Source organism: Centroberyx affinis, unplaced genomic scaffold (genome assembly GCF_046629955.1).
Source record: "Centroberyx affinis isolate AG114_WGS23_722 - 3 ecotype Tasmania unplaced genomic scaffold, CSIRO-AGI_Caff_v1 ptg000697l_1, whole genome shotgun sequence".
Taxonomy (NCBI): Eukaryota; Metazoa; Chordata; class Actinopteri; order Beryciformes; family Berycidae; genus Centroberyx; species Centroberyx affinis.
In genome coordinates this window covers 318802-334153 of record NW_027279316.1, presented here as the reverse complement: position 1 = coordinate 334153, position 15352 = coordinate 318802, and the positions used below count along the sequence as shown (strand labels likewise).

At 41.4% G+C, this 15352-nt stretch overlaps 3 protein-coding genes across 3 annotated transcripts; 1 reads left to right on the top strand and 2 right to left on the bottom strand.

Annotated features, from left to right (window-relative positions):
* Positions 1–143: 143 nt before the first annotated feature.
* On the bottom strand, positions 144–3447 carry LOC139644068 (C-type mannose receptor 2-like). Its single transcript, XM_071519444.1, has 6 exons — positions 3379–3447; positions 2865–2906; positions 2386–2763; positions 1250–1594; positions 479–579; positions 144–388 (listed from the first exon to the last, which is right to left on the bottom strand). The coding sequence occupies exons 2-6, from the start codon at positions 2896–2898 to the stop codon at positions 272–274; spliced, it is 975 nt and encodes a 324-aa protein (XP_071375545.1). The 5' UTR covers positions 2899–2906; positions 3379–3447; the 3' UTR covers positions 144–271.
* A 5398-nt stretch (positions 3448–8845) lies between these two features.
* On the top strand, positions 8846–11160 carry LOC139644078 (troponin T, slow skeletal muscle-like). Its single transcript, XM_071519461.1, has 9 exons — positions 8846–8880; positions 9080–9140; positions 9236–9352; positions 9536–9613; positions 9784–9897; positions 10061–10170; positions 10519–10609; positions 10694–10734; positions 11115–11160. Exons 3-9 carry the CDS (start codon positions 9254–9256, stop codon positions 11158–11160), a joined length of 579 nt encoding a protein of 192 aa, XP_071375562.1. The 5' UTR covers positions 8846–8880; positions 9080–9140; positions 9236–9253.
* Positions 11161–11712: 552 nt separating this feature from the next.
* LOC139644072 (dynein axonemal assembly factor 3-like) lies at positions 11713–15045 on the bottom strand. The gene is made up of 11 exons (XM_071519449.1): positions 14964–15045; positions 14556–14662; positions 14377–14470; positions 14125–14279; positions 13800–13991; positions 13470–13592; positions 13226–13348; positions 12911–13070; positions 12413–12527; positions 12134–12208; positions 11713–11857 (listed from the first exon to the last, which is right to left on the bottom strand). The coding sequence occupies exons 1-11, from the start codon at positions 15043–15045 to the stop codon at positions 11713–11715; spliced, it is 1371 nt and encodes a 456-aa protein (XP_071375550.1).
* Between the last annotated feature and the right edge of the window lie 307 nt (positions 15046–15352).

The window sequence follows — 15352 nt, the reverse complement described above, 5'->3', positions numbered from 1 at the left end:
TGACACAGATTCTTGTGTAATTCTCCATTGCTTACTGCCACTTTTTCTTTTTTTGTTTCTTCACTCCAGGTCAGCTACTGAGCAGCTGAGCTTGTATCACTATATTCTTATTGTCAGCCTTTTTTAAAGCAAAAGTACAAGGAAACAATGAAATCACTCTTTATTAAAAAAAAAAAAAAGGGACTGGGGTTTGTTTATTCTCTGTTTTTTGCATGACAGAAACTGAGATCCATAGTCTATATCATGCATACAGCAGAGTGGCAGCTTCACTTCAAATATCGTCCTCACAGTCTTCCTCCGTTTTCCCTTTCTCCTCTTTTTTGTGGAAAACGTTCCCATCCTGCTTTACTATCCATCGAAGCTTGACTCCCTCGTGCTTTTCTTGGATCTGCGGAAATACGCAAATACACTGAACATCCAGAAACCATACCTTTTTATTCTATTCAGCAAGTAATGAACTCTATAGACTAAGACTCACTTGGTTCAAAATGGCTTCTCTCACAGCAGGATCATTGAGGTTCAAGGATGAATGGGACTTCAGTTCCACTCTCACGATCTGCCTCGTGACTTGAGGGATTTCTTTAGCAAGAAGAAAGAATACTATCAAATGTTAATTTTATTGCACTTCATTAATCGTGATGGCAATTCAATTTTCAGCTGTGATTAAAAGCAACATTTCTTTTTAAGAAATATTGTTGTGAACGGCCAGTAACTGAAAAGGGAGAAATTTCTGTCTTTTTTTATTATTTTATTTTTTTTATCTCAGGTACATTGATGTCTCATCTATTTTATCATCAAGGTTGGGAAGTGTTGGGCTCCATGTAACAGGATTGTAGTGATCATGATTTGTGTTATCCATTATAGTCACAGTAAAACACAGGTATCACAATAGATACGAAAAAATATGTGATCACTGGTTGCATTAGTTTGAAATATATGAGGCATATACTGTAGATTATGTGTTTATAGACATTAACATAATTTTACACCTTGAAAAAATGATTGATACTGTTAGTAGATAATGAAGGTAACAGCTAAAATCACATGTAAACTGTAAATAAATTGTAATAAATCTGTTAAAATGCATACGATATGGATTTTAAAAACAAATCTACAAGTAATTGGAAAGTAATCAAGTTACAGTAGGGCTTCAGTGGTTTACATTATTGATACATTATCAACAGTTTATAAGCAAATCTGTAACTGATCCTGAAGATAACCTCATCAACCCTTGTTACCATTGACTTACCCTTATAGCAGTAGAACGGGTATGTGCCTTTGCATCCCCTGTCATACCACATCATGTCAGAGGGTCTATACAGCGTACAGTTTCCATCCCTGTTTGGCTGAGCGCCCGCCCAGTATCTGAAGGGACTCTTACTCTGGTCCGACCATTTCCACTCATCTCTGAACAGACCCATCCACACCCAGGACGGCTGTGGCACGGCATCGTTAACCTCGTGCTGCAACGCCTGATTTTCAGCCTGGTTCCTCACACTTGCCAAGTCGCAGTGATTCGCTCGGCAGTACACTTGGGCTTCCCTCCAAGTCTTTTCTTCACGAATTATAACATACTTCCCACTGGTCTTCTTGTCTGTAAACATTAGCACACGTATGCATTGACTGGATGCTTGCACAAAATAGGAAAAGTCTTCTTGCTGTGACATGTATTTAAAGGTGCCTTAAGAAAGCTTACATAGCACAAAATGACCATAACAAGTCATTGTTATCACACCCATTTTGACAATATACGTTGCTAGAGTTATTGATCAATATCAATGACTCATAGTGATTACTTCGCCAGGTGCTGAGATTTCTCGCTTTCAAACCTCACTGTGTTTCAGTTTTGGAACAAAAACTCCCAGCTCATTGGAATTTCAAGACACTCCCAGTCTCCTCCCAGTCTCCTCCCAGTCTCCTCCCCTCCTACTCAGCATTTCCAACCTCTAAACGCTGAAGGACTTTGCCATGAGGAAGAAACCGGCATCCTAAAAATTCCCTTCTCAAACGACAAAGCAGTATTGCTTTTACAGTATTTAGGATTGTAATATATTTCCCCTTAACTAGACGTTTCTGTTGAATCTCTGCTCTAATAAGCCAGTTTACTCGCCTTTTATTGTAATAATGTGACTTTATTATGCATGTTATTACAGGCCAGTGTAAGTGCTGGAGAGTTGCTTTTAAACAGCGAGGGTGGAGCCAAGCCAAGCTCCACCCTTGCTCTCACAGCAACATATCATTATGTCTCAATGAAATCTCCACATGGCACACATTTGTTTCAGGATTGGTTATAAGGTCTGATATCGCTTATTGCAGGTTTAACGCCCCTTTAAAATATCCAACTCTGAAAAGCACTACATGTCAAGTTAAAGCCAGCTAACTCACCGTCATGACAGGCAAAGAGTTGTTTTGTCTGGCAGTCTTCGCTGAGCCACCTTCCCTCAGGGTTCATGCCTCCACACATGTGGGAGGAGCCAGGCGGACCGGCCCAGTTCGTCCACTCAGCGACTCCTTCACTGCTCTGACTTTCTCCCACAGACCACTGCCACGATGTCGGCCCAGTCTTTCTCAGACCAATCCAGATTTCTTGTGACACGCCGCTGGCTGATGTCTTCTTCATCATCCTCTTCATGTCTTCATAGTTGCCAACTGTAGCCAGGTCAGTGTACTGCTGTCTGCAGTGCTGCTGGGCCTCGCCCCAGCTCTTCGTTAATTTCACCAAGTGATACTCACGGTGAGGATGTGAACAAACTGTCACAGGTCCTGCAGAGTGACTTTTCATGTTAGACCCATTTTGACAATATTGTGTATTCACATTTCATAGGATTAATGTCATGATGAGTATTTTGTAGAAAGACACTGACCTAAGACGAGCGGCAACAATAACAGATGCAGCATATTTTCTCCTATGACATGAAGGGATAAATGTTAGTGACATAAGTTCACTGAAAATCTCATACAGATATTAAAAAAATTAACATCTCATAAGAAGTTCTGGTTGGTTTATCATGCTAAAGGTTGAACCCTGAACACAATTTTATTTTATTTTCATTGTCAATTTTCCTCTTGGAACCCTAACCCTAACCCTAACCTATGATTTTTTCATGTCTTTGGAATCTGTATTTGGAGGCTTTGTTTGCATTTTAATTGCTTATAATATTTTGGCCAAAAAGGAATTACTTTATATCTTGACTTACATTAGAATGAGAAAATAGCAAAAGAAAAAAGAAGAAAAAACTCCATTTTAATTTTCTGTTGAAATTATAAATCTAGACCTAGATCACCATCTCCCATGAATGAGTCACCCAGTAGGTTGCTACCCAGCAAGCAGTGCAACAGCACTTTTTTTTTTATAATTACAGAAATGAGTCTTCTTACCTGACACCCAGATGGTTCCTAATAGAGCGGTGCACTCCTGCAGGTTACTGGTCTTTCTTTCCTTCAGTCTTTGTAGATATTGTCTTTTGATCATTCCCTTGAGCCTCCCTACTGTGTATTTCCCTTTATGCAAATGCTTTGTTCAGTTGCAGAGAAGCATTTTTCCCTGAAAGAAGCCACAGCACTATAAAGGTTATGACATATTTGCATCTCACAACAGTATCTGTAAGGAGGAGTCATACAGATCGAGTTCCAACAGGCTGACACCAAGGCAAAGAAAACCACTGTTGAGCAAATATTAGTATTCAACATGTTTTATTTTTATTGCTCAACATTGTATCACACAATATTAAATACATATTTAACATGCAGATAACTGACAGTGGAGCTATGCAATTCCTTCTACATGAAAACATATGCATATACACACCACAACCCTCAGCTGAATATCTTGATTACATAAGATTTAACTACAAAATGAAGAATGGGTAAATAGGTTTTCTTTATCCAGGAACATATTGGAACTCCTGATAAAATGCAATAATTTTTTAACCAAACAACAAATGAATTTGTTGCTGTGCAATGCTGTTCATACCAAAATGCATCTTCTTGTTCTGACCATAGCCTATTGTAAATGGGCTAAAACGTGCAAAAACACCACCTTTAAAACCAATTTCGTGAGATACACTGACTCAGAAATCCACGAGGGGAAAGAGTGGACAACCGACATGACAGTTAACCTTTCTACTATATACTTTTATCCGCTTCTATTTTGTTGACCATTTGTATAAGGGAGCAATGCAAACTTCATCTTTGTATTAGGGACAAAAACAAATTTGAACGTGGGTGAAAATTTTATTAACCTAAGCTTTGCCTCATTCAGTTTGCTTTTGATGTGTCAAATGCAAATCAATGCCTAATTACTTTTCAGAGACTGCAAGGTAATCAACAGTGTCAACACAGATTTGAAAGATTTCATTCCAAAACGCCAAAAATCCATTTGATAAAAATTTTGTCAAAATGGACATCACAGTTTTCAAATGTTGGATATCTTATTTATCTTATATCTTTATATATATATTTGATTCATATATCTTTATTTTATCCCAATGCATAGGAACCACTTTTCAAAGGTGAAGAGCTGCTGCTAGAGTGAGAGTTTAGAAAGTTTTCCTCTGTGAAAGGACACATCAGCTTTTATTCACAACTCATCCTTAAAAGAAAGTGGAGAAAGAGCAGCAGGAACACCTGGACAACAAAACCTGGGCCAAAAGAATGGAGGAAGACAAACTGCCGCCTTCACCCAAGTTGATTCATTTACCACCTTTCTCTTCAGTTTACCTCTGTGTGTTTTGCCTCGTTCAGTCTCTCCTCTCTGTCCATCTGCGCTCCTGCCACCTGTCTTTTTGTGTCTTGTTTCAGCTGTGAGGTCGGCAACAATCCCTTCACTCATTATGCTGCCTGTCAGACTTCAACTTGTTCTCCCAAAAGCCGCCAATAATCCACATAGTCCCCATCCTGTCCGTCTGTACTAACCCATGCCACACACACACACACACACACACACACTCACACACACATTTCAGTCCTCGTCACCTCCTTGTCCCCCCGGAGGATCCCTTATATAAACCTCTGTCTCCCCTCTAGTTGTGACTCCACTGGTTTTCCTCGGCAGTGACCGTCCTTCTCTTTTCCTGTGGTGTTTTTTGTGCAGGTATGTAGTTTCCCTTTTCTTCTTCTGCAGTGTTTTGCTAAACCAACATGTTCCTCATGGTCTTGAACAGAGTCTTGATTTGAACTGTGTGACCATCTAGAAGCAGGAGTTTACTGTCTTTCTGGAATATTTTCAGTCAATACCTCTTGCTGTAGAAGTAATATAAAGTTAGTATTGCAGGTGGGATTTTAATCCCATCAACCATCAAAGCACTGTTGATATTTGGGCTTTTCATGTCTTAAACACAATTCTCCATCATTATTATTAGGCACAATCCGTAATTGCAGTATAGCGCCCCCTGTTGATACACTTTTTGTGTACTCTGAACGTGCCCACTACTGGCTTTGATTACATAGTGCTTTATTGCATTGACGACGTATTTACGTGACAACTAAACATGAGTCTTGCATGTATTTTAAAGCTGTACACATTTTGTTTACATTGTTGTTTGTAATCATGGCAATTAAACTAACCTGTATGTTACATGAGCTATGATGGCTTATGAAAGTTCGAAAAAGCTTAAAGGTTTAACTCCTCAAGAACATGTAAATGTTGGTGAATTAATGATGAATATAAATGAGGAAATAAATTCCAGATCTTTAACAAACACAAGTTGTTAAACATTCAAAAAGTGATTTATGACTGACTGAATATACCCAATCAATCTTGAATTCTTTCACATAAAGGCGTTATAAATTATATAATTTATTTCTAAAATCAGGAACCCAGGAGTTATTTTCAGTGCCCTTGGCCTGTCTCCCTGTCTCTCTGTCTCTCTGTCTCTCTGTCTCCCTGTCTCTCTGTCTCTCTGTCTCCCTGTCTCTCTGTCTCCCTGCCTCCCTGTCTCTCCGTCTCTCTGTCTCCCTGTCTCTCTGTCTCTCTGTCTCCCTGTCTCTCTGTCTCTCTGTTTCCCTGTCTCTCGGTCTCCCTGTCTCTCTGTCTCTCTGTCTCTCTGTTTCCCTGTCTCTCTGTCTCCCTGTCTCCCTGTCTCTCTGTCTCTCTGTCTCTCTGTCTCTTTCTCTCTCTGTCTCCCTGTCTCCCTGTCTCTCTGTCTCCCTGTCTCTCTGTCTCTCTGTCTCCCTGTCTCTCTGTCTCTCTGTCTCCCTGTCTCCCTGTCTCCCTGTCTCTCTGTCTCCCTGTCTCTCTGTCTCTCTGTCTCCCTTTCTCTGTGTCTCTCTGTGTCCCTGTCTCTCTGTCTCTCCTGTTGAGTTTGTCTCTGTCTGTCAGTTTGGCCAGAACCGTTCAACAATGAAGCAACGTGAAGAATTCCTCTCCCAATCCCTCATCTGCCTTTTGTCCTGGTGCCCATGTTTATTCAGATCCACATGCTCATGCTCTGAGGTCTGGGCTAAAAGCTAACTATGGAGGGATCGAAGCGACTCAGGCGGCTTCAGTCCTTGATCTGCCATGTTAATGCACTCAAAGACAGTTGGTCTGGAAGGCCTCCAGTTGCTGGCATTGAAGATAGTGTTTGGAAAATTGTCTCCATTGTTGGGGTGTCTGGCCAGAAACCCCCATGGTCAGGCTTGGGTCCTCATTCTGTATGTCGAGTCAGTCTAAATGCCTATAAGCAGCTCTTCACATTGTTTTGACTAGGTCCCTTTGCTTTCTGTAGCATCATACTATACTATCTCCTGTATATCAACTGTAAATCACACTCAAATATAGAAACTATTAAAGTTATGGTCAAGAATGATAAAATAAGCGTATTTATGGGGCTCATGTATTTATGGGGCTACATGAGACTTGGTTTATTGACTACATCCCTGCAGTTCAGTGGGGCTGTGAGTAGATCAAATGATAATAGTGAACTTGGCTGGTGTTAATAGTGGCCTGCAGAACGGCTTAATCTCTCCATCCCACTTTCTCTCTTGCAAATCAAATTAAACACGGAGGATTGGCCAGCTGATACCTTGCTCTTATCTGGGTAACAGGACACTGTTCCAGCCGAGTCCCCCGGCCCCTTTCTATTCCTAGCTCATTAGCTACAAATGGCCTTTCCCTTAATCTTGTTCTCGCAGTAAAAACAGTGACCCGTGTTGAAGGTGTGGTTCACCCCCAGCGGCCACCCCGCACACTAAGTCGTGTACTTTGTGCACTCTGATACTCTGACACCATGAGACAAAAGGATAACTCTTTTACAACTTTTACATCTGAGCCACCTGGACTGTCATGTTGGTGTAGTAATGAGTTTGTTATAGTATTAAAATAAAAACTTTGACATGTATCATATAGGAATATAAAAATTAAATGTATCCTCTATATACATATATGATCAAATATGTTGATTGTTAAATTGTTAAAATGTTATATATTTGTTACATTGTTAAAATTTGATTTTGTTTGAGTGGTTACATTTAGTGCATTTTCAAAAATTTTATAGGCAGTTTCAGACAAACTCCCGTGTCTCTCCTCACTAAAACATTGCTAAAATCCTCCCAACCACGCAAATTGGCAGAATTTGAACTGGAAAGTCTCCAATCAGCAGGTTCACCTCATCTGAATCAGGTCCAGTATTGTGACTATTCTGCCTGTGAGGACTTGGTCTACAAATTCATGCAATAGATTTAACTAAACTATCCTGAGCCATATTATATTTGAAAACAAAATCATGAAAACTGAATAATATAATGTTCTAATGTGAATATGAATCAGTAATGTTTGTCTTGTATGGTTCTCTCTCTCCAGTGTCACCATGTCTGATGTGGAAGAAGAGCATGAGTGAGTCGTCCAATCTTATTAAATCCCTGTTTCATGTTTTCAAACTTGTACATGCTGTTTATGGTGTGATTGATATATCCTTTTATTTCTTTCTCATCAGGCATCAGGAGGGTAAGGACATTGGGTTTTATGAATTTGTAGTTGTTTCATCTCTCCTCTCTCCTCTCATTTGGCCACTCTGTTACTCATTCTTTCTTTCTTCAGAGGAAGAGGAGGAGCAGGGAGAGGGAGGTGAGACTTAAATGCTAAACTGTGTTGATTTCATCTACTTAACTCCCATCAGATATAACTTTCACCGGCAACACGGCTTCACATGAGGCTGTATCACATGTCCTGGGGACATGTGATGACATGTCCCCACAGGAGGGATTACAAAATGTAAATGATGTTTTGCCTTATGATGTTTGCTTTTAGCTTCAACACTCACCGTGTCCGTTGTGTTCGTGTAAAGCTGCTGAGTCCTGTATCGGCAGCATGCAAAAGATATTTCCCAGAAATGTGTTCCTGTTTCCTGTTTGAATGTAAATTTCTGCCCATTAATGGTCAAGGAACATTGAATCAGTATACTGGCCTTCAAAGCCAAAGACCACTAACTGTAAGAGCAGTGAAACTGAGAAACATAACTTCAAGGTTTAATTCTTGACCTGACAAAGGGATTGTTTGTACAAAAGTGGATAGTATAGTATTTAATAGCAGGTGTGGCTATAATTTCTGTCTAAATTAAATCTAAACCTTAATCCTTTTTTGAACACACACACAATGTTCTTCCTGTTGTATTGCAGTACACAAATCATAGTTAATAAGCAGAATGGCTGTACAGCACTGTGGGTTTTCAGTGTGTTTAACCTCAGGTTTGATCCAATTTTCCTTTTGACTAGTGTGCTGTGTCATTTATTGCTACATTGCTTCTTTGCCTCTCAAGAGTTTTCCTTGAATTGATCTTGTGTTTTCTAGTCTAACACAGTGGGTTTTGAAAGTAAACTGGCCACACTCTCTCTGGTTATTAATTCACTTTTTCATTTCCATTCTGGCTGACATGCTGAAGAAGAACGACCCAAATACCAAAAGTATGTATGAGCATTCACATGAGAATACATTTGAGAATATTTTCAATGTTTACCACTGATAACTGCATTGTGCAGCATTGAAAATAATCTGATCTACCTCCAAGTACAGTATAGCACAGAGAAGTAACAGTCTGTCATGAAATAAATACATTGATATGTATTTTAAATGTGTCAGAAGTGCTTTCATGTTCCTTTACAGGCCGCCGGTCTCACAGCTTGCTGCCCCCAAAATCCCTGAGGGAGAGCGGGTAGACTTTGATGTACGTTTCCCCTAAAACCCTTCTGAATGAAATGCATACATGATTATTCTAATAACAGCATTAATGCGATCCATACATCCACTGGTCCCTCTCAGGACATCCACAGGAAGAGGATGGAGAAGGATCTGCTGGAGCTGCAGACTCTGATCGACGTCCACTTTGACCAGAGGAAGAAAGAGGAAGAGGAGCTGATTGGGCTCAAAGACAGAATCGTAATGCCTTTCTCTCCCTTCCATTCCCATACTCTATTTTTGTCCAACCTCTTTTTCCCCATCTGTTTGTCTGGAAGAAAGAGATGTGAGGATGCACTGACCGATGTGGAGAATGGTCGGGGATTTAATGAGCTGTGTGTGTGAATGTGCCGGATGATGCAACATGTAGTCGTTCTGTTGTAGGAGAGCCGGCGGGCAGAAAGAGCTGAGCAGCAGCGTGTGAGGGCCGAGAAAGAGCGAGACAGACAGACAAGGATTGCGGTAAATAACGAATGCAGGGGCTTTTGAATTAGTACTGTATTACATATGTTGTTGTAACCATGCATGATATTCTGCTTAAGTTATCATGGTCAAATCAAAATGAATTGAACTATTAATGTGTACTTTTGAGTTTCCAGCTCAGCTGAAGAAAATACCGTCTTGTTCTTCAGGAGGAAAGACAGAGGAAGGAGGATGAGGAGGCGAAGAAGAGGGCAGATGATGAGGCCAAGAAGAAGAAAGTGCTCTCCAACATGGGGGCTCACTTTGGAGGATTCCTGGCTAAGGTCAGCATAATGCTCATATCATATCTGGTTGTTCAGTGGAATATTGAATTTGTGGGCTGGTTTTTGTATGTGGAGCGTATGTATCCTCTGCATGCTGGTCTGAGCCTTGACATGTCTGTCTGATCTTTCTAGAAAGTTGGATGTGTTTGATTGTTTCCTGCAGGCAGAGCAGAGGAGAGGGAAGAAACAGACAGGGAGGGAGATAAAGAAGAAGACTCTGGCGGAGAGACGCATGCCGCTGGCCATTGACAACCTGAGAGAAGACGGCTTGAGGTCAGTTAAGACCGGGACCCTCAGAGTCTTGAGGCTGTTTTTTAACTAAAGAAATAGTGGGAACTTGTAAATAATCTAGCATAACTTCTGCGGCTTTATATATCTTGTTGCCAGCAGGGATGATTTGTCAATTGGATTATAGTTTCAAATAAACACTTACTACTTTCCATCCCATGTTGTAGACATTTTGAGTTGGGTAAGCTTGCCAAAGCTTGGAACAGATGTGGAAAATTCCCTAGTGATTTTTCATCACCATTATCCTCCAAAAGTAAGAAATTAGGGAGTGAAAACAGTGAAAGCACACAGTTCAGTGGTTTCCCATTGCTGATGTTCTCATGGCTGTTTCAGAGAGCGAGCCAAGGAAATGTGGGAATGGATCTACCAGCTGGAGTCAGAGAAGTTTGACCTGACTGAGAAGATGTGGAGGCAGAAGTACGAGGTGAGCTGAAAAGGTCTGTTTCCATGTCATTTGTCACTTCAGATTCCCAACACATATTTGAATCTGTCTTTTTTATTTCTTCAGATCAATGTCCTCCTGAACAGAATTCAACATGCTCAGAAATTGTGAGTCGATTTGCTTGTCTCAGTGTACCATGACCCCCTTCCTCTCCATCCCCCCCAACATACACAAGAGTGCCACTTTTAAGATGCCACTCTTAACCTTACATACGCAACACTTTGCATAGAGTATGCAAAGATGTCACACTTTGAATGTGTTGTCACACATGCAGTAAATGTAAAACGCCCTCATAACTCTTAAATAGGTCCCCATCGGATTTGTATACGGAGCACAATCTAAGATAACTAACAGTATAGACATATAACTTCTATAAAGTCATTATATCCCCATTTAATGACAGACACACGTGCATTTGCTGATTAGCTGTGTGTGGAATATGACTATTCATAACCTTCTCTGACTCTTTCTTCTCCTCTCCATCCAGCAAAAAAGGCCACGGTAAAGGAAAGGTTGGAGGACGCTGGAAGTGAACACACACACACACAGGAGGCACAGAGAAGCAAGAAGACAGTTCACTGGTTTCAGGAAAATGTTACAGCAATGATGCAGTTTTTCATCCCTTGAGCTAACTGGAGAATAATTGTTTGCTGTGTGGCATTTACTGAAATAGTTCCAAATCACAAAATAATTATTAAAATGCACATACAACTAAAATGGGCATTTTCTATCAGTGTAATTCAAAGGGGAAATTAAATTCCAAGTATGAAAAATGTAGACATTGAAAAATCCATGCAGTCTTGCAGCTAATTCAAGCAGCTAACACAAACAAAAATTCATCAACATAAAAATAATCAAAGCACAATAATAATCAATAACTATATGTGAGGCATTTGACAAATTGCTACAAATAGGCTAGTAGTCTTCCTTATTCAAACTGTATAAGATATCATAAAATTTCTGAGGTCTGACGAAATATCAGCTTGACTTTCAGTCAGTTTCATCATATGAAGGTGGAGGTGGAGGTGCTGGTGATATGAGAGCAGAGTGAAATGTGTTCTGAGCTCTGCTGGATTCAGCCAGCTTTACTCCTCCTGCAGTGTGAACGTGGCGTGGACGTCATCATCGCTCTTCGCCTCGTGCCTCGGCTCAAATCCAACCTCTCCAGTGACGTTCACCACTTTCTGTGCAAAGCCTGCTTCCTGCTCTTTGGTCAGGTCCAGTAGGTACCTGAGGTATACGAGGACACATTAAGATAAATGTAAAGACTTTAATATAAATTATTCTCACTAAAAATGATTGTGTCTATCACTGAACTGAAATATGGAATATGTGGTAAACACAGCAGACTGAAACACACAAGAATGGGTTAACAAACATCAGCTAATACTCTAAAATCTGATTTGTGTTTGTCATGTGTAGTGCATGGCAGAATGACTGCGTGCTCTAGTCTGGTGACTGAATTGTCGCCATGGTAACAGGCCCTGTTACTATAAAAACCCTCACTTGGCCAACTCCACGATCAGAACAGCTTTCGGTGCTGCAATCTGTCTCAGCGCAGGGCCCAACTGGTGCACCGAGCTTTACAATATTGACCGAGAGGGAGAGAGAAGTACAGGCAGTGAGACATGGTTGGCAGTCAAAATTAGTCTGCAGAAGAAATGACTGGACTGTGAATGGCTACTCTGAGATATTTAGGTTCAGTTACTCTATTTCCATGTCAAAATATATGCATTATGCATTATGTCACGTGATATTTGAATGATTTGCAAAAACGGCTCACACCTGGCAGAACAGTAGATGGTGTTGAAGAACTGAGAGTATTTCTGTTTTTCGGGGAGTTTGGAAAGAGAATCCAAAGGCAAGAAGGTGACTGAGATCCCATTCAGATGCATCAGGTCTGAAAAGGATGGAAATGGATTCAGTACAAAATCAATTAAGTTATGCGTTTCACTCCATTTATCACATACACTAGTATATATAATTTTTTCATATGCTAAACATCAGCACAGGCTTCACAACGATGACAGTATTCTGCCATGTGCTGGAAGCCTCCAGACCCAGTGCATATTTACGTATCTTTAATGCATTTAAACACCAATATCAAAACACACAATGTGCTTTGCCACAAGTCAAGTTCGCTCATCCACCAGGATCTGAACCCTTCCAGTATGAGCTGAGTGTTCTTGTCACTGTGTCAACTAATACTCCTGCTCTAACCAGCACTGCACTGCTGCTCATCTACAACCACAGGCCTGCTTATGTGAATATGTGGCCGTTTACCGTTAATGCTGACAGATTTGCGGTAACCCTCTGGCTGTGAGGTCGGCTCCTCTGCGTCTGTTGTCTCTCTGTCTGACTGAGGAGGAGTGGAGCTGCTCCTTCTACAGGACAACGACTGGAACAAGGCCTGCACATTGGCAAAGGAGATATCCTGGGCTGTCTGAGGATATGGAGGAGGCAGTGAGGACAAAAGAAGGAATTACCCCGTTCCTCAACATGTACAAAATTTACTGCAAGTAAACACTGATGATTTGAACTGGCACAGACATAAACAACAATGGAAAACATGCAAACCATGTAGTTATTACATTTTACCTTGATATGTTGCCCATTCTGTGTCTGCAGCATGCTCTTGTCATCAGTCTCAATGCCAAAGGAGAGGTAAGGACTGGAAACGATGTCTCCCCAGTAGCCCCTAGCTGCCACTTTGTCACCCCTCTACACACACACACACACACACACAGACACACACACACACAAAATGAAAGTCGAGTTCCTTCATGATATCACAGAATCACTGCATCATGTACTGTGTCAAACTACAAAAAAGAATACTTACATGACTGAATACTCTTGCGGAGAGCAAAGTTGAATTAGTTATTTGGTAGGAACCTTCCCTCATTTCAAACGCCACGCCCCGCTCCCTCCATCGAACATACTGTTGTCTGTTGATGACGCCGCACTGAAGATACACAACAAGTACAGAATGAGTGTCCATATTACAACATCTAAGCTTCCAAATCACTTCGTAAAGAGACTGTGTCATTGTAAGTTGCCTGTTTGCTTGGCCGCTTGTTAAAAATACATTCTGGGAGCAAATTCAAATATATTTGGGCAGCAGTTACAATCTGCCAACAGAGGACAAAAGGTGCAAACAATGGTCAGATACCCCTTTCTGGTGCAGCTTCATGGAAAGGTCCCAGTCGAAGCAGCCCTTCCTGGAGTCGTAGCGTGTTCCCAGGTGCTGCCTGACCCGGCCGTCCCAGATCTTGCTTATTGAGACCGGGGCAGATGAAGACGAGGAGGACGGAGGCTGGATCCACAGCTTGAATATCCTGGCCAGCTCATCTCGCTCCTTGTACTGTAGAAATATGCAAATTATACAGCAGCAGGATTCTCTGACTGAGCAGACCTCAGTGTCTGATTTCAGATGAAATAGTTTGAAATCTTACAGAAACACTGAAGGACAGACTCATTAAACAGTGTCTTCCCACCTTGAGCTGAGTTGTGTCCAGGCAGGAGTGTGTGGCTGTCTCCAGTGTGTCAGTAACAGACAGAGAGAGCTGGGATGCTGCGTGCCTCAGTGTCTCCTCCGTCTGGCTGCGGATCTCACTGTTCCCAAACACCTCCAGGAAAACCTCTGTCTTCTCTGAGAATAAAACCATGGTGAGATAAGCTACAGGTTAGGACACAACTAGTTTTATATATAAGGTAATTAAATAAGATACATTACAACGTGGACCCACCATGAAGTCCCACACTTTCCTGAGGTGTTAGAGCCAGATAGAGGAGCAGCAACTGTCTCGCCACCACCTCCATACTGTTTTCTATTACCCATATCTACAGGGGAGCAGAGAGGAAGTTTACACTACACATTACAGCAATCTATTCTCACTGGTCACATGATCAACAGCCCGGGGCTCACATGAAGGCTGTCTGTGTCCCGCAAACTGGCGATGGTCTTCAGGATGTGTCGTGGATCTCCACTGCCCACCAGCAAAACATTGACACCCCCTTCCTGTCTCACAGGGCCTGCAGAGAGAGAGAGAGAGAGAGAGAGAGAGAGAGAGAGAGAGAGAGAGAGAGAGAGAGAGAGAGATAGAGAGAGGGAGAGGGAGAGAGAGTGAGTAACTGTAACATATATTTCCAAAGGTGATTAAGAGTAAATGGCTAAATTCATTCAAACCCTTGGTCAACATATGTTTCCCCATCCACCTGTCATTATAGTACATAATCCATCAGCATTAAAAAAAAACAACTAAAAATCATCATTCCTACTCTGATACACGTGTGGGGAAATCTATCAGCTACATCCTCGTGGCCTGAGCCTCACCTGCACTCAGTAGGTCGCGCGCAGGGCTGAAGCCCCACCAGGTGATGCAGCCCGCGCCCTCAAATGTCCGTCCAGCACTCATCCTGAGAAGATCAAAGACAAACGAAACCGTGCAGCTAGCTGAATTAACTTGACCAAAGGAAACAGTAGTTTGCATGAAGACTTCAGCTAAGGTAATGTTTTTGCTGGTTTGTTCATTGCACATAGAAGCGTTAGCACATAGCCTATAAGCTAAAGTCAATAGTTGGTTGGCTCAGTGCTGATGTGAGATAACTAGCTTAGCATGGACGTTAGTCAACAGTTAGTGTTAAATCAATGTAGCTAAGGCTAACCCAGGGCACTTATTCCTATCCATGGTTATAAAACATGTCATATAATCTACGTCCTGA

Coding starts and splice junctions, on each gene's coding strand:
- LOC139644068 (XM_071519444.1), bottom strand. CDS start 2,898: ATGCTGCATCTGTTATTGTTGCCGCTCGTCTTAG. Junction 2,764..2,864: donor ATTGTTGCCGCTCGTCTTAG/GTCAGTGTCTTT, acceptor GTCACTCTGCAG/GACCTGTGACAGTTTGTTCA. Junction 389..478: donor GAGAAGCCATTTTGAACCAA/GTGAGTCTTAGT, acceptor GTATTTCCGCAG/ATCCAAGAAAAGCACGAGGG.
- LOC139644078 (XM_071519461.1), top strand. CDS start 9,254: ATGGAGAAGGATCTGCTGGAGCTGCAGACTCTGATCGACGTCCACTTT. Junction 10,171..10,518: donor CTGAGAGAAGACGGCTTGAG/GTCAGTTAAGAC, acceptor TGGCTGTTTCAG/AGAGCGAGCCAAGGAAATGT. Junction 10,735..11,114: donor ATTCAACATGCTCAGAAATT/GTGAGTCGATTT, acceptor CTCTCCATCCAG/CAAAAAAGGCCACGGTAAAG.
- LOC139644072 (XM_071519449.1), bottom strand. CDS start 15,045: ATGAGTGCTGGACGGACATTTGAGGGCGCGGGCTGCATCACCTGGTGG. Junction 13,349..13,469: donor CCGCAAGAGTATTCAGTCAT/GTAAGTATTCTT, acceptor GTGTGTGTGTAG/AGGGGTGACAAAGTGGCAGC. Junction 13,071..13,225: donor AGAATGGGCAACATATCAAG/GTAAAATGTAAT, acceptor CCATATCCTCAG/ACAGCCCAGGATATCTCCTT.